The sequence below is a fragment of the Crocodylus porosus genome, unplaced genomic scaffold, assembly GCF_001723895.1.
Source record: "Crocodylus porosus isolate Cpor-Errol unplaced genomic scaffold, CroPor_comp1, whole genome shotgun sequence".
In the NCBI taxonomy this organism is placed as follows: domain Eukaryota; kingdom Metazoa; phylum Chordata; order Crocodylia; family Crocodylidae; genus Crocodylus; species Crocodylus porosus.
This window is the reverse complement of record NW_017728947.1, coordinates 27,715,568-27,733,781: the sequence shown is the minus strand read 5'-3', so window position 1 is coordinate 27,733,781 and position 18,214 is coordinate 27,715,568. Positions and strand designations below refer to the sequence as shown.

The 18,214-nt window shown below is 40.5% G+C and overlaps 1 protein-coding gene across 6 annotated transcripts in view; it reads left to right on the top strand.

Annotated features, from left to right (window-relative positions):
• GAS2 (growth arrest specific 2) overlaps positions 1-18,214 on the top strand; it is a 166,937-nt gene that overhangs the window by 101,691 nt on the left and 47,032 nt on the right. For all 6 annotated transcript variants that reach the window (XM_019552025.1, XM_019552027.1, XM_019552022.1 and 3 more), the window contains one exon: positions 1,125-1,232. In XM_019552025.1, coding sequence (XP_019407570.1) covers positions 1,125-1,232 — 108 coding nt within the window. The remainder of the gene's footprint in view (positions 1-1,124; positions 1,233-18,214) is intronic.

The following is an 18,214-nucleotide window of genomic DNA, read 5'->3' as shown; positions in this document are numbered from 1 at the left end:
TAGTAAGAAAATTGCAGACAAGAAATTATTGCATAGGAGTATGACACCTGGAATTCCTTTACATTTAATGAGAGAGTCTTTCTGTTTGGATTTTTAGAGAAAAGCTACAAAAACCAAAACCAACCAAACAAAAATTTATTCAGTTGAGTTCACTAGCATGTATACTCTGTTAGCTTCTGACGGAACCTTGACCAAGTTCATCAATCAGTAATACAGTGGAATTTCATGGTGAACTATGTGGATTTGGGCACTTGTTGGCACCCCTATGCTACCTTTCCACATCTGGGAACTCCCTTTTGGCCTTGGTATCAATACAGTCTTCGATTTCATTGATGTCATAATTATATTTAAAAAAACCTGGTGATTATTTAATGTTAGCATGTTATGTAATTAAGTTCATGTAGTTTACATATATGTTTTAAGTATGACACATGGTCCAGTCCTTGAGTCTGGCTGAACTTGGCCCAGCAATCAAAGGATGAGAGATGTAATTTGTGTTTCACTTCCAAGTGATGCCAGAGGTGGTGGGTGCAAGGACCCCTTCCATATAATCTGAGATTAATAGTGTCTTTTGGATCCTCAGGCTATACCAGAAACTCTGCTTGGCCATCAGAGTAAACCAGTGGCTCTGAAAAGGCTGTGAATCACAGAAGGTTTTTTGTTTCCTTTCCATACAGATTTACATAAGAAGAAAACATCTGTTGCTAATGTCTGAATCCCAGTGAGGTATATTAATATGATATTCAAACCTATACCATTGGGTCAGATCTTGAAATAGTTATTCAGTTTTTCCTCATTCTAAATTGCAAATTCAGGCAAAACTTCCATTCTATTTATTCGATATTTTACTTAGCTGAGGACTGAGTATTTTACCTATTAGTAGCAGCCGTACTGAAAATCATGCCTTAGAAATCACTCAACACCAAACTATTAAAAAATTAGACTTGAAGTGGGAAAACAAGTAAGACAATTTCAGCAATAAAGTCCTGATGAAAAGCCTGAAGAAATGTTTGGAACAAGTCATTTATCTTGAAGGGAGAGTATAAATCAAACATACAGTGTTATGGCAGCTGCCCTTTTGGAGCAGTTTGCTACAAATGCAAAAATAACTTCTTGTTTTTTAGGTCAAGCACATTTCTGAAGATCCTCCTTGTAAATGCCCAAGTAAATTCTGTGTGGAGCGTCTTTCACAGGGAAGATACAGAGTTGGAGAGAAGATCCTCTTTATTAGGGTAAGAAATTTTTTCTTTTAATTTTTTTGGCATATCATTCTGAAAGATCACATCCGTCTCATTAGCAACATTTTTTAATGTATGGACTCCAACTTTTCCCTATAGCAATATTGTGTAACAGGAAATTTTTTCTCTCTGACATGTACAGACTCTGTTCCACATCAAAATCTGGACTATGTAACCCATGGGTAGGGCAGGTGGGCCTGGGGAGTTAATATGGTAGACCCTTTTAGCCCTAGGTCATTGACTTAATTCTGTCCACAATCTATGAGGAGTAAAAGACTTCACAATTTGGATTGATGGTCTCTTCTCACTTTTTTTTTTTTGACGGAATATCCACTTAACAAAAGGGATGTCTCACTTTGTATTAATCTGGTACTTTTTTTAGTTTTAGGAAAAAGTAAAAGACTTAAACAACATGGAGCCTCCAGCTGAGGTACTTTGGTAGGACAATGTGGGCAAAGCTTGCACCACTAATGTGTCTTTTTTTGCAGATTAACAGAAATGTTCAAATTGCTGTTGGCAGTTACGTGACTTTTATAAGTACTAAATTATTGCACAGATGGTAAAAATTTATCAGTAATATAAATGGTTCCTAGCATCAATACATGGATATGACCTCTTCCCAAAAGATATTATCTGACTGTCATTCTGAACTACTTAATCTTTCCTATATCTACTAATTTTGAAACTACCTTATCTATTTTACAAAATAAAGAGCTATATTCTGCCTGGTTTTACATCTTTACTCCAAACTTGTGGAACCCAGGCAGTACTCCCAGAGGCACCCCTTCTCCAACTGAAGGGATCGAAGTAGGTGCACAAGAGCTGTGGGAGGTGTAGGGACTCTCCTCCCCTATAGAGCAGAGCCAGACCACCAATGGGGACTTAACCATATACCTTTTAATACTGGGAACATAACAGGCATAAATCAGAGGGTATAGTGGACATTACAACACCCCAAGGGGGCAGGATTCAACAAAGGTTAGACACTTACAATCATTGACAAAAAACAGGGTTAACAAAATATAAAACTCAAACAGCAGAACAAACAATACAGGTTGGTAAAATACAAGAAGGCACAAAATGCAAAATGTCAAATGACAAGGAAATATAGGGCCTTGGTACCTGGAGGGGGAGAAAGTGGGGGAAACATAGTGGCCCCTTTCCACTGCAAGAAGATTTGCTTCTTGTCATCTCACTCACTCCAAGACACCTCAGCTGGGACTTGAACCCAGATGTCTACATGGTAGACAGGAACACTGCCACACAACCACCACTGGTGGCACTGCTCCAGCCTGCTAGGGGTCTTGACCTTCCCAGAGCCCCGGCCTCATGTTAAGCTGCCTGGCCTCTGATTGGAGGAGCTGGAAGCAGAGCTGGGAACCCCTCAGGTCGCTGCTCAGATCCTTCCTGGAGCTGGGGAGCCTCTCCTGCTGGCTGCAGCCTCTCTCTGGGGATCCTGGAGCCCAGTGGGGGGCCTCTCCTGCCAGCCACGTGCTACGCTGCCGAGGGTCCCACTGCTGCCTGCAGGTCCTGGTCTTTCAGGCTCTTCTGGGGCACTGCTCCTGTCCCCCTGGCTCAACTCTTACCAGCTCTGTGAAGCCCCTTCCTTGTTGTCCCTCACTGGTCTCTTCCCTGAGTCAGCCCATGCTGCCCCTTTTATCTCCCTCCAGGTGACCCAAGGGGCCAATCAGGACACAGGAGAGTGAGTCTCTGGGGCCTGATTGGTGCGAAAAGGGAATCCCAAGTCCTCCAATCAACTTTCACCCCTTCAAAACCCCTGGGCCAAATCATTACCAGATTGGTGAGGAAAGGGAATCCCAAATCCTCCCATCATCTTTTGCCCTTTCAAAACCCCTGGGCCAGGTCACTGCCAGCCAGCCCATTACATCTGTATCATTCCTGAATAAAAGCCAGGTAGAATTCCAGTCCTTGAATTCAAGGAAATAAATGAACTGTACTGCTTCTGCTAAGGGATGCATAGCTCTGCTCTGGCATAATTAAAGATTTAAGGCCTGATCCAAAATCTTAAGAATGACAGCGAGATTCTTTTCAGACTACAGAAATTAATGATAATCTTTGTCTTTATATATTATTTCTTTATGGATCTAATCTTGTGTTCCTTTACCACTACCTTCCTATTTCAGGAAAGGATTAAAGCACTAGAGGGCTGATTTTAACTCTAAGCATGTGCTTAAGTTAACGAAAGGACCTATATCAGAAATTTTGTTATATAATTTACGTTGTCCTCTGTTATACTTCATGTTTCATGTATCAATGTTAGCCCAATTGAAAACAGATTCTTAACAATGGAAAATGAATAAGTGCGGCTTTTCAGCTACATTCTTAAAACCGTCTTGTATGAAATTGGTATTTTGTAGCCAGTTTTCCCTTCTCTTTGCTTCCTTTGAGGCCCTTTCTGATCATGCAGATAAAGGTGTGATGAAATCTGATGCAAGATTCACACAATCGGAGGATTGGAGGATCATGCATTACATCCCATCATACTTTATTGCAGGTGCAGGGGGAGCCTGATCTCAGCTCTGCCGCTAGAAACCCCACACACCCCAGCTGAGGGCTTCCAGCCATGTGGGAACCCCATGCATCCTCAGGACTGAAGGATCACTTCTGTGGTGATCCTCCCATCCAGGGGGTGCAGGAAAACCCCTGGGGCTGGAGAATGATTCTCCAACCCTGGGGGTTTTCTGCAACCCTGCAGCAATCCTGGGGGTTCCCTGTACCCTGGGGCTCTAGGGATCATGGCAACTGCAATCTCCAGGGTCCAGTGGTTTCCCACACCCCCAGGGAGGGGGGATAACCACTGCAGCAAATCTCTGGCCCCAGGGGTTTCCTGTATCTCAGACCTGTACCTTGCACCCTGAGGAAACCCGCATGGCTGTCACACCCCGTGGCTACTACAATCCCTATTACTTGGGGATGGATGCAAGATCATGGCTGCTGCAATGATCCCTAGGCTGGGGAATGGGTGAAACCCCTGGGCCCTGGGGATCACGGCTGCCATGATCCTTAAGGGTTGGGGGTGCATAAAACGCCTAGACCCTGGGGATTGCTAGGGCTCAGGGGTTTTCCTCTGGGTATGGTGCACCCCTGTGGCTGGGAGCTCCTTCTACATGTGCAAATTAAAGCTTGATAGAAACCAGCTGTAAAGTAAGTACACATTTTTAAGGTCTAACTTTATAGCTGGTTGGAGCTTTTTATGGTGTGATAGCTACTTTGCACATGTAGCTAGTCTTCAGGTAATTGCACAATTAACCAGGTAATTGTGTGATACCTGTAACATGTAGAGGGAGCCTTACTTTTAGATCACAACTACTTAAGTATTCTTAAGTTTCTACTTCTTATAAACTGCAAGATTTTCTCCCAAAATACTGTGTCAAATTCCCCACTTCTGGCTTCTCTTATAAAGTTCAATCCAAGTCAACTATCCATTCCAAGTGTGCAAACAAAACACCCCTTTCATATCATGCTACTGCATTCCAGGTCGAATTATGCCAAAAAACGTAATAGTAATATGAGTTAGACATTAAACTGTAGTATTAGGGCTAGATCCTCCACTAGTGATGTCAATGGAATTTTTACCATTAACTTTACATAAAACAGGCATGGACCCGAGGGTTTAAATCTGAGGTACAATAGTGTCTGGTTGTCAATAAAATCTGCCTCTAAGTATTCCAGTGGGTAAAAATAATTCTTCTCCTGCCTATCTGCACCCATCAACCCATGAGTTTTTCATACCTAGATTTGTATGCAAACTTTTTGAACCATTTGGCCACTTTTTTATTTATTGCAGAAATACACTTAATTGATATTTATTTTCCAACTCCTCATGCTGATGGTAATAATTTCTGCATCTGCTTCATATATGGAAGAAGAGATGTTCCCAGGCACTGCCATTCTCTGTGTCTTGCACATAAAATAACTGGATAATTATTAAACTTGCAGAGTAGTCTGTTTCAGTAGTCTGGATATATCACTGCCTCTTTACAGCTGAACCTAGTTCAGCAGAAACTGGTATAAAAAAAACTTTTCCTAATTTCATTTGATCCAGGCTTGGAGTTTTACTTAACAGTGAAAATATGTTCTTGTAGTATAGCTAGCTGGAAGAATTTCAGTAAAACTTTTTTGTCAGAATTTAACAGTTCATCAACATTTAACTGTTCTATGAAGATGGTTCAATTTTGATGAATTTCTTCTAGATCTCAGACAAGATTGCTATAAAACCTTCCTCATTTCCTGCCAACTAACTTTCCTGGCTCCCTGGCAGCCTGGGTTGCAGGGGTCTATGGCTCTGGGGCAGCCTACCATGCAAATTTCCATGGATCGGGGACTCAGAGTTCATGGGCTACAGCTCCAGAGCAGTCAGCCCTACCAGGTAAATTACCCCAGTTTCACAGGGACTGTTCAGGGAGAATTTCAAACTTTGTGGTTTTCTTTCCATGTTGTAGCAAACCGAATTTTGATGTATGAATGACTTTTAAAAAATGGAATTACTGTTTCCCATACAGCTTTAATGGGTGATTGCTCTGTAAGGCTTTATTCCTCTCATGGAGATGCCTGAAGTTAAGTCAAGAGCTTTGTTTGGTTCTGAAATTTTATGTCTCATTGGATAAATCTACATGAGATGTTTACTGCGGCGTTGCCTAACTAGCTCCACAGTAAAGTCTCAGCATCTACATGTGCGGCCCTATTAGGCTGCAGTAAACTAATAAACACTACTGCAAGTTAGTACATGTAAACACAAATACTGTCCTGCAGTGGCATTATTTGGTGAATCACAACACACGTGTAGATGTTCATGGGGCTAGCTGGGGCATAAAGGTGCTTCAGTGCAGGGGCTGCCTGCCAGCTAGCCATGCAATGGAGCACCCTCATGCCCCAGTCAGTGCCTCCACAGCATGCTGAGCTGGTTCAGAGCAGCCCCAGGCTGGTAGGTTGACCTCTCAGGCCACCTGCCAGCCGGGGCTGCTCTGACCCAGCTCAGTGTGCTGCAGTCCCAAGAGCACATGTAACTAGTGTGCCCACGTGCAATAAACTCTAGTGCAAACTGCACTGGAGTTTATTCAGTCAAATTAATTTCATGTGTAGATGTGCCCACTTATAACTAATTTACATCAGATATTATAATAACAGTTTCAGATGTGCCTAAGTGACCTAGAAAATCAAGGGGTGTTAAGCATCCAATGTCTTTACAAATCTCTTGTAGATAGGTACATAAATAACTTTGGCTCTCAACATCCAAATCATTTGGGAATACAGGCTTCTAAATTTATCCTCAATCTGATGTTCACCTTACTTGAAGGAAGTGGGCTAAATGGATCTATATATATCTCTCTTCCTGTCACTTTAAAATGTCACCTCTCTTCAGTGACACCTAGATGATGTTATAGACAGAAAATGCCTGAGAATTTATAAGGTTATATTTTAAAAGTGCTACAATATTATTTAGATATGATAAAAGTATATTATAGCCACTGCAATACTATATGTATGCAAATGAGGGTATATACAAGGGCTACATTTCTGCCAGTGGAATCACAGTTCCACCAGTAGCAATCCTAGGTGGCTGTACCAGCATTTAAGCAGTTTCTGCAGGCCAAAAATGATGGGCCTGGTAGAAATTCTTACTGCCACCAATGAGGTTAGAAGTGACCTTTGGTAGCATTTCTACTGGAGAAATGAACACTTGTACACTTACCTCTCCAATAGAAGCTGCAATAATGTCCTCCAGCATCCCAAAGTGCATTGCTCTGCCTCCCTCTTCCCTCCAGAGAGACAGTCTGTAACTCAGGATGCACTCTACTGCTGCAGACCAAGACGTGGCAAACCACTCTCCCTGATAGCTGAGAGACTGTGAAAACCCAGTCCCTCTCCATAGCCTTGGGGCTGTGAAGATGTCAGGTCCCCCACCCACCTGCATCCAACCTCAAACTCCCCAGACCACCCCACTTCCTTCACTCCATGGCCAGATTTATGGGGCTTTGGCCATGGTGGCAGGGCTTCCCAAGGTGACAGCCTACACCTAGTGAGATCTGGGGTACTGGCAGCCACAAAGCACTGTGGCCAAAGCCTCAGCTCTGGTTGCAGTGGTGGGGCTTCCTACGGTAGCAGCAAGCACCTGACCCTGAGCAGATTTACCCAACTTGTGCTGGAAGTACGTCTGTTGGCTTGTGCCAGAGGGGTAAGGATCCACTGTGGCTGCTGGGAGGGATATTGAGAGGCTTGAAGAGACAGCAGATATACTCTGGGTTTGCTGCCTGAAAGCCTGACAGTGAGAGGGAGGGGGTTTTGTGGGGAATGGGGGTATAATCCCATAGTACTGTGAGCCGATCAGTTTTGGCCTGATCCCTTTGGTGCTGTCAGCAGTCCCCAGCCAGACAGGGTGGTGTGTACTTAGCACTGCTGTCTGAGTGCTGTCAGTAGTACAAGCTGTCTGTAGAGCATTATCTGGGCCCTGTAATGTTAGTTCGGCATTTCATCGGTAGGGTTTCCAACTGCTTAAACTAAACTGCTAAAAGTTCACTGGTTCATTTGAATGCTGATACACCCCTTGAGTTCATTATTGTTTATCATTCCATAATAATCATCACTTATAATGATGAAACCTTGAGAAAAATATTCCAAGCCCTATGACTTTCAAACAATCCACCAACCTTGCCCAACTCAGCATCAGAAGCAAACTCCCCACTGGTCAATAGACATCAAATGGTACAGAGCTTTGCCTTAGAAATAGTACATTTCTGCTGGTACTACAGTCAACACCCCCCGTAAAAAATCCCTCAGAATCCACAGATCCTATGCTTGCCTTTCTCAAAATGTGATCTATCTGATCCAGTTCACAAAATGCCCTCATGGTAAGTACATGGGTGAAATTAAACCATTACTACACACCAAAATTAACTCTCACAGAAAAAAAATATGGAGGACAAAGATGCACCTGTCAGTAGGATCACATTTTTCACAAAACAGGCACTCCCTTTCTGACCTCATTATCCTTGCGCTCAAGGGAAATCTACTTTGTAAGAGGTGAACTTGTGAACAAAACTGCATAAAGACCTAAGAACCAAGGACTAAACACTGATATTGATTTTTGACACATTAAAAATTTACCTGATCCCTACACGCAATAAGTATTAATGATCTCCCTTCTTTCCCCCTTCCCTCACCATTTCCTTTTTGATAAGTCTTGATCTCCCAGTAATTAGCTGCTTTTTATGCTAATTGTTTGTCTGCTACCTCTGGGAATTCCCCTCCCCCTTTAATTTCAACGATCTACTCTCTTGTTTTAACATTTAGTCTGCTTGCTTCTCTCCTCAGACTTGATAATGTCTCATATTCAAAAGCTTGTTGAACTTTATTCGAAACATGCAGTTGGTCCAGTAAAAGATATCCTTGCCTTTCAAAATGATTGTTTAATAATAATGGTAATATCCCTTTTGTAAAAATAAGCTGTTCTATTCTGGATCCATACCTTTTTTATGGCAACAGATTAAAAATACTTCTATATTCTGATTTCTAAAAGGCGTAATGCTGCTATTTCTAGAACAAGGAACAGAACCAGCAATGTAAAACAAAAAATTTCCTTCGTGCATAACATATGCAAAATTGGTATCTGTTTATCTGTAGTATTTACCACAGAAAAGGAACAAAAACCAATTAGCCTGTAGGGTTTGCCAGATTAGGCCTCAAATCTTTTGCCTTTCTTTTATTCGGTGGTGTTCCTTTGTATGTGAAACCAAGAGAGAGCAAATTTTGAACAATGGAAATCTTTAAAACATTAAGAAAACACAAAGCGGGTGACAAGGACCTGTGTGACAAGGCAGGGTAGCTAAGATGTGTTTCCCAGATCAGACTTACTTGAGTCCAGGAAATTAATAGATTCAATTTCAGGCTATGCATAAACTAAGCAAGACTACCATAATGTGGACAAGACAGTTTTAATATTTAAAACAGATTTATTTGAAGTAAGACGTGTGCCTTGTCTTAAATTTTCTTCTTTCTAATTTATTTATCCTATGTTGCCAGCCTTTGAGCAAACGATTTTAAATGCCACTAAGTGCTAGAAACAGAAGCCATGCTTTACAATAATGCATGGCTAATTACTTAAGTAAAGGAAATGACTGTATCCAATTTAATAATGTATAAACCTGATACTTTGGCTTAATATTAACATGCCATCTACACATGTGCAAACTATATATACCGAAGTGCCTACACATTAGCCGTTGCACATTAAATCCCATTGCTGTGCTGTTAAGTGGTTTTATGATGCTTGACTGTTGCTTAATCAGCCTCAATCCTTCAGCTAAACTATTTAAGTTATTGGCATGCTTTTTTTAAATAAATGAAATAATGACATGATGAATACTTTATGTTTCACAAATGGAAGCCTTCAGTAACTAAATAGATACCTTTTTGTAGATCCCTTGGAGTTAAATAATTAAGGCCTGGGGTACTGAACACCTTTTGATTTCCACTGAAGTCATTGAACAATGAGTGCTTCTCTCCTTGATTTGGGACAGGCATTATATGTCTAGCAGAAGAATTGTTGCCCTCTAGCTAGAGATTGCCAGCATTCAAGCCACCATTAAGAGGAAACATGCCCCATCTGCAAGAAAGGTCTTCTATTTTGATACCTGGAAGACTTCCCTAGCATGAGAGTTTTACTAGAATGAATGCCTATACATTTGCACTTGAGTCCTCTGTGGTGAGGGAAAGTTGTACTGTTGCTGCTTTCCAAGGTCCCCTTGGCCCAGGGAAGATTTAGAGAGGAGCAGAACCTCAAATTTTCCCTGATTACTAGGGATACCTCAATCAGGGGAACGTGTGGGGGCATTTCCCCACAGCTCGGCTCCTATGGTGGGAAGGAGTTGAGTTTCCATTGCCTCTCTGTGCCTTCCCTAGACCAGGGGGAGTCCAGTCTGGGGGAAACACAGGAAGCTTTTCCTTGCTGCTTCTCTTTTCCCAGGTCCTGGGAAGAGTGGAGCAGCAGCTGCTTGTTGTGCCTTCTGTGAACTGGGGTCGCCCTGGTCTGGGGAAGACAGGGAGAGCAGGAGGAAGGAGGTATCTGCAGACTGGAACACCTGGATGCTCCCTCTTGCAAACAGATTTCCCCAAAATTTACAATGGTAGAAATAATCACCTGTCTATGAGTCTTGGGCAAGGTACCAAAGTACTTTATACTAACCAAAATAGTCCTAACAAGAACCCCTACCTTATTAAACACATTCAGATTAGAAATAAGATGTATATTAACAGTGAGGGTGTTTAACCAAGATAAATGATGAATACTGTCTTTCTTGAAGTTTTCCAAACATGAGTGTATGCCTTTCCAGAATATATGGTATGGTCAAACACAGGGTATTGGTCTCAATACAGGATGGCACTCTATGTCCTATGCTATAATGGAAGTCAGACCACTCTCTTTTGGGTTATACATACCTGAAAGATATAAGCTGTCGAGGAAAAGGCAATTTCTAGTTACAGTCCAAGAGTTTTGTGGTTAGGGCACTTGCGCAGGGTGCAGGAGATGCAGATTCTGTCCCCCATCCAGAAACAGTTTGAGCCTACATCTCCCACTTTTTAGCACAGTGTTTTTAATCACCAGGGCTACAAGCTAGGTATTATACACAGTGTTCTTCAGCTGTCTTCTAGAAACTGGGTGGCCAGAAAAGCGAGATGTCGGGGGCCAGGAGGAGAAGCATGAATAAAAGGAAAGCTGGCTCAGAGCATCTTTTTGTCTCACTGGAGGAGAGGGGGGCCCTGGCCTCTTTTCCAACTGGGATATAACTTCCCCCTGTTCTTTATCCATTTTAGCCAATGAATATTAAAAGCAAAGCAAATGTTGTTGCTTGCATTTGGAAGACGGATATTATTGTACTTTCTCAATTTAAATATAAGCTCAAAAAAGCGGTACTTATAAAAGTATAGATCAATATATTCTAATCATGTTCCCTCTACTCTGCTTAGGCACAAGGGAGGTATGTACTAAATTTACAATCACGATGATATTTCATAGGTTATGTTTTAGCTCCTAGACAGACTAATCAATAATTCAATGCCATAATGTATTATGTATAAATGTCTCATTCTTTACCTACTCTGCACCAGAAAACCTTAGTCTCTGCATATTTTTAAAATGAATATATTAATTTGCATTATTTGCTATTGCTACTTCAAAAGGAGCTGAAGTATTTTAGCATGTTGGAACATAAAACTATAGACCTAAGAAATGTCACAGCTGCCAGGCAAACTATTTATTTTAGATTTTATCATAATTTAACTTAGATGAAGAGGCCTCCTAATGTCCCATAACAATATTTAAAAGTGAAATTATTTGGTAATTTAGAAGACAATGTAAAATAAATGTAAGCCCCTAGGCTGTTTACTTCAAGAAATCAAGGTCATTTTTTATTATTAAATATAAATGTATCCATGAGGAAGTGCATAGGAAAAAAATACTTGGCTTCCAATGCACTTGATCTTAGTTATGGGTTTTAATTATTTAGACAAAATAGAACATGGGAGGCTTCACAGGGAGACTCCAAAGGGTAAAAGTAAGAATTAGGCACCCACCTAGCACTGACTTTCAACAGGATCTTGGGTATTTGACAGCCCTTTGTGCCAATAGTCTTTTTCCTTCAAACAAGACAGGCTTCAAAATCAAGTCCTCCATAACATTTCTGTTATGTGAGAAAGATAAATTCTAACATGCATCTTAAAGTTTTTAAAAAAAGAATCAGTAACAGTAGTGATTATTTTTTCTCCGTTTGCCCCCTTTCTCTCTGTAGAGGATATTTAAAAAGATCTGCAATCATACACATCTTGTCCAGTGGTGTGCCCCTTGGTCATTTTTTTTCCTGGTGTATTTCTGTTAAAATTGCTGCCAATATCTTTCCAGTATTTCATTCAAAGTCAAGAGATTTTTGGAGCAAAGTTTAATAGCTGCTACTGTTCACAGGTCGAAGAGGGCATATGAGCCCCCTCTACACAAGCAGGTAAAGGTGTGATGGGATCTAATGCATGATTCGCATAATCATGCTATGCATGCATGGTAGAAGACACAATTGCAGGATCATGCATTAGATCCCATCATGCCTTACTGATTGTGTAGGAGGAGCCCAATCCCAGGCTGCCCCTGCACTAGAAGGAGCAAACTACCATGGCTGGGAGCCCCATGCACCCCAGGTGAGGGGCTCCAAGCTGCAGGAGTGCCCCAGGGCACAGGGATCATGATCTCCCTGCCTTGTGGGTGTGGGAAACCCCCAAGGCCAGAGGACTGCTGCAGGGTGCTGCTACATGTGCAAATTAAAGCTCACCAGCAACCAGTTATATAGTATACATTTTTTTTTTAAGGTCTTTCTTTATAGCTGGTTGGACCTTTTAATTGTTTGATAAGTACTTTGCAAGTGTACCTGGTCTCGGAGTATTTGGGCAATTAACCAGTTAATTGCATGATACTAGTAATGTGTAGTGGGGCCACAGAGGCACACAGGACGGATTCTGATGACTTTATTCATGGTCAGTAGTACAAATGAGTCCAGGTTAGAACTGACAAGGCTGTCACTCCAATGGCGAATGACAGAAGCAAAATGTTGTCCTGATTGATACCCATAGCTGTAATGCAATGTCCTACGGAAATCAATAGCTTTACTTATGGGGAAATAAAGCCTATTGCAAGCAAAGAGATAAGCAAAAAATAAAATAATAATTTCTGCAAAATAAATATGGACTCACTTAGTAGGACATGGATTTATTTTTGAGATTTTTGGACTATTATACAGAATGGGCAACTTTCAGAAAGCTGTAAAAATGCACTTGAATATATTGTTTCTATTTCAGCAGCAGGACCAAACCACATATCTTTAAACAATCTGAACACTATATACTATCTTGCCAAACCACTGGCCAATTCAATTCTTATTATGCAGTAATGTCATTCTTAAGTCTGAGTGGAAATCCCAATACAAACTATGTGTTTCTGCAAGAATACTCAGAACCAAAACATGGCCATAATTCCATAGAACAACAAACATTTTACAATTAAATGGTACACTTATGCAGGAGTCTTGAATGCATAATGAGAATCTCATAGCAGGACAGAAATAAATTAGCTGGCCTGTTGAAATAAATGAGATCTGCTGAAAAATCACTTGTTTTTCTCAACTGTTTAAAAGAATTCCATATATAGTCACAGTATGAAAGTAACCCCTTTAGTAGTTTATGCTGTATGAATTCAAATACCTGAAGGGTCATTATAGACAGGATGGAGAGGTGCTTTTTTCTGTGGCCATAGAGGAGAGGACTAGGAACAACAGCTTCGAACTGCAGCAGAGGAAAGGTGTATACAAGAAGATGTGGAATCTCCATCCCTGCAAATTTTCACAAGCAGGTTATGCAGACACCTGGCTGGGATGGTTTAGTCAGGAACAATCTTGCCTTGAGCAGGAAGCTGGACTATATGACCTTGTGAGGTCCCTTCTGGCCTACTTTCCTGTGATCCTAATTAAATCTAATATCATAAATAATTTCAACAATTTGTGAAAACAGCCACAGGACCATCATTCTTCAAATGTAGTAAAATGTCTCAATTTTAATTTAGTCCCCAAGATATTTCAGTAGTTAGATTATAATACATGGAGGCTTCTACTTAGACCATGTTGAATTCTGTCCAAATTACCCGCACATGGGAACATCCCCATTTTACTAGGTAAATAAGATGCTTGTTGTTTTCATCCTTAAAATATGACACCCAAAGAATAGCATGTATTCTTGCTTCACAGGATCAGATTTTAAAATTCCAAAATGTGAAAGGTAATCACTGTCTGCTCCCTCATACAATATCTGTTCTTATAGTATGACTTGATACTCTTCCAGTTATTTATGGCATATTACCGTAAAAATATAATTAAACCAGAAGGGAATTCTCTACCACTTTTTCTTGCTGGGCAAGCTTATTGTTCCACAGGAGGAAACAGAATCCAAACTTTTGCAAAATTGCCAGAAGTTGACATTATAGAACTAAGCGAGTGTCACTTAAGCTAGTGAATATGAAATAAAGTTTATAGCCCTTTGTGTGGGTAGCTTAGGTGCCTGCCAAAATATATTCATGCCTAAAAATGTGGCCGTAAAGCAGTACACAAGATGTCACTGGCAGTATCAATGCGAGAACTCCTTAGCTTTTGTATTTCGCTTCCTGTTTTAAATTACTAACCAGTTCTGTTACCCCCATTAAAGCAGATAAAGATAACTGAATCAAGTGTTGTATTCTTCCTAACTGAAACAAATAGCCAATTTCACACCTTTGTGGTGGAATCACATTCCTTGCAGTCTCATGGGTTTCTGGACCTGGAAATCTGACAGCAGGGGAGTGAATTTAGGTGAACTGGTTTGGGTAAATTACGATCCACCTAATGGAAAGATGGTATAGAACAGCGGTGCTCAACTTTCTGTGATCCAGAAGTAATGATGCAGGGTTGATCCATGGGCCAGATCATGTGTGCTGGATCCAGCTGCATACTGGCCTCACCCTGTGCACCAGCCATTTCTGTGTGCTTGATATAGCTGCATGCCAGTCTGGCCTTAAGCTTTTAACCCAGCCATGGAGTGAGCCTGGCTACCAGCCCCAATGTGGAACAGTGACGAAGCATGTAGGGCCCATGGATTTGGATATTTGGGAGCAAGGCAATTCAAATTGTTATCACTATCTCACTTCAAAATTTCCAGACTGGGTGACATGGGTCTGCAGGCTGGATCTGGCCTACAGGCCAGAGATTGAGCATCACTGATATAGAAATTGAAGCACTGGACTAGGACACAGAAAATCTGAATTTCGTTTTTAGCTGTGCTACGGAATTTTTGTAGGCCATTGGCTAAGTCACTTAAATTCTTCCTCAGTGGAGTAGATGATTTTGTGAGGTCCCATCCAGCCATAGATGTCTCTGATTTAAAGATCCTTGGAAGCAGATGTGTGAAATAACATCATCATAAGTAGTTTTCCACATGAAGCAGTGTTAAGATAATATTTAGATTACTTTTTGTGCTTAAGGCTCTGGCAGATAATATATTTAGTGTGTGATTAAATTGTAACATGCCACGCTACACATTTAGCTGATTTACGGTGCTGTAAAATAGCAAACCAGCTACAGCAATGTTCTACATTTAATGTGGAAAAACTTTGTATCTGGTTTGTATTGAGCTACAAATTGAACATGTGACATGTGTCCTTGACTGGAGATGCACCTTGCCAGATGCCAACAATCCTCTGTTTGTCAGAATCAGGCAGGGGGCAGCCCCAGGGTCTACGACTCAATGACCCCATGACTGATTTCAATGATCAACTGATTGTTGTGATTGGGAAGAAGCCAGTCCTGAGGCCTGGGACACAGCTATAAATCCCATTGATCAGCTGATACAGTCACCATGCCAGGCTGCACTGCATTGCCTTTCAACTTGCCAAAATACTGGAAGTGCAGGACTGGGAACCCGATACTAGGTAACTCACAGGTTGGAAACTTGAAGGTACACCATGGACCTTTAAACAGTGTGCAAAACTGGGGATTAGGGAGCTTCCCTATTCCTAGCTGCGTGTCTTTACTATTATGTAATTGGAGTTTTAGGAATTTTATGCCCCATCCCAAAAATTGCATACTGTGCTGTGTGCATTTGGCATGACAGGATATGCAGTTTTTCAGATCTGGAATAAAATTCCTTAAATCTAATTTGTACAATTATATTAACATCTGCCAGGCAACTAACACTTCTTTATGTTCTAATGTAGCTACTTCTTAAGCAGCGTAAGGCCAAGTGGGACCTCAGTCATGCCTGCAGAAAACTTGCTGAAGTCATTAAGAACTAAAAATGCATGATAAGGTCACAGTTTGGAGCTTATTTTGTGTTTTGCTTAGTCTTTGATTTTCCCTTAGTCTTTTCATTTCTTTGTGGCATCATCACTATAGCACTTGACCATTTGAACCTGTCTGCTTGTCTCGTACACCAGCTGTCAATGGATTTTAGCAAGCATCATTTACTAAAGATTGACCTTACTTTTGGAATGGAGTATTAATAATGCAATAATTAAAGTCTTCTCACTGCTAGCAAATGCCTATAATTAATCATGAAAATGGTTATGGTGTGGCCTGCAACCAAGAAGCAGATTAGCTGGCATTCATTGTTATAATTCTACTCAAGTCAATAGAAGTTCATAGAAGACCGTGGAACATTGTCACTCTAGCCTCTAGTTTCTAGTTTTTGCTAATGTGACGTGTATTATTAAGACTTTGTTCAAGTTCTTTTGGAACCCACAATCATTACTGGTTCAATTACTGATAATTAATTCTCAGCATTTTGAAATAATTTTCTTAGAGACTAAAAATCTCCAGTCTTGAGCTGAGCTTAACTTTTTGGAGTTGTTTTGAGGTGATATTTTGATTTAGGACCTTTTAGTTCAGATGCTTCCTTCATATGTTTTGATCTGAAATATTAAATGCACCAATCAACCAGATTTGTTCAAATTTTACTTGTTTTTTGGTCAAATCGTGCCTAAAAGAGTTTTTGAAGAAAATTTGTTTGGAAGTTTTAAAGTGATAAGCATTCAGAATCCATTCACATATGGCATCATCTAGGGGAGGGGGATGTTTTGTTTTTGTTTTTTTTATTTTTTAAGTTATACAGTATTTTTCACTAGACCAAATCCATGAAACATGAGTCCTATGTTCTTCAAGGGAAGTATGATGAAATGTGGAGTTTTTCCACCTCATGTGGGAATGTTTGTTCACATTGTAGTTTGTGTATTTCAAAAAAAGAAAAGAACAAACCCTGGAATTGAAGGACAGATCGAGATTATGGCATGTTTGCATTCACCTTATTCTAAATCAGCACCAGCTGGCCCAAGCTGTTTCATGCCATGCTGTCATTCCCTGGTTCTATATCCAAAGAATGGATTTAACTAAAATGATAAGTGCACACCAGTTTGTTGAAACCACACAATTTTTTCAATCTGTTTTTCGATCCTGGGGACAGAAGCTGCTGTTCTTACTCAGCTTTTACTCTGTCTCGATTTAGGAAAACTCGTACCACGATAAAAATTGATCTAGTCATTGTGCATAATTTTGTTGTTAGAAATGTGCCTTTTGGCTACATAAAAGGATGAATACATACTTTACATAAGTTTATAAAAAGCACATGTGTGATGGAACTAATTGCTGTAAACGTGATGCCCGTAGCTAGACTTTGGGTGGCAAATGTACAAAGTTGAAATTATTTTAGAGTAACGTTGTTAATCTGTATGAAAAGCTCTCTTTAAACCTATTGTTGCAGAATATACAGGGGAAATGCAATGACTCGTGTCGTATTTACTTCATATAGCCTGCAACAATTTTGAACTTCTAAATATTACCATTTTTCAGCATAAACATCCTAACAAACAATTACATGCATGTGAAGTTAAGAACAATGTTTTGTTCATAAGGAAACCTGTCCATATCTATCTGTGTAATACAGAGCCAAAAGGGTACCTCTTATTTAAAGGGAGGCCCCAAAATTTCCAAACAGACCATTTTTTAAAATATATAGAGAAAGATTCTGTGTTCTCAGTTTGCAAGAGTTATGGTCTTATGATAAAAGTTATAAAGAGCTCTCTCTGATAAGAACTGCCCCAATGAATAGGGATACTTTCTTTCCTTCCTTCATCCATTTTGTTTAAGAGCTTACCACACCTTTGATCCAAGACATTTCTTCTTCCAAAAGGCAATTCCTTTTTTGCTCAACTGCAGATCATAGTTGAGTGCCTGTCAGAAGTTGGTCCAAATAAACCATCTGAAATAGACATCTTTGAATCATAGAGGAATTCATTCATTCAATTCCCTGTTCCCCCGAGCACTGCCAGGAGTGACCAGGAATACCGGTCACAAGCTGGCAGAGGGTAGATTTAGGCTAGATATCAGGAGGCGCTACTTCACGGT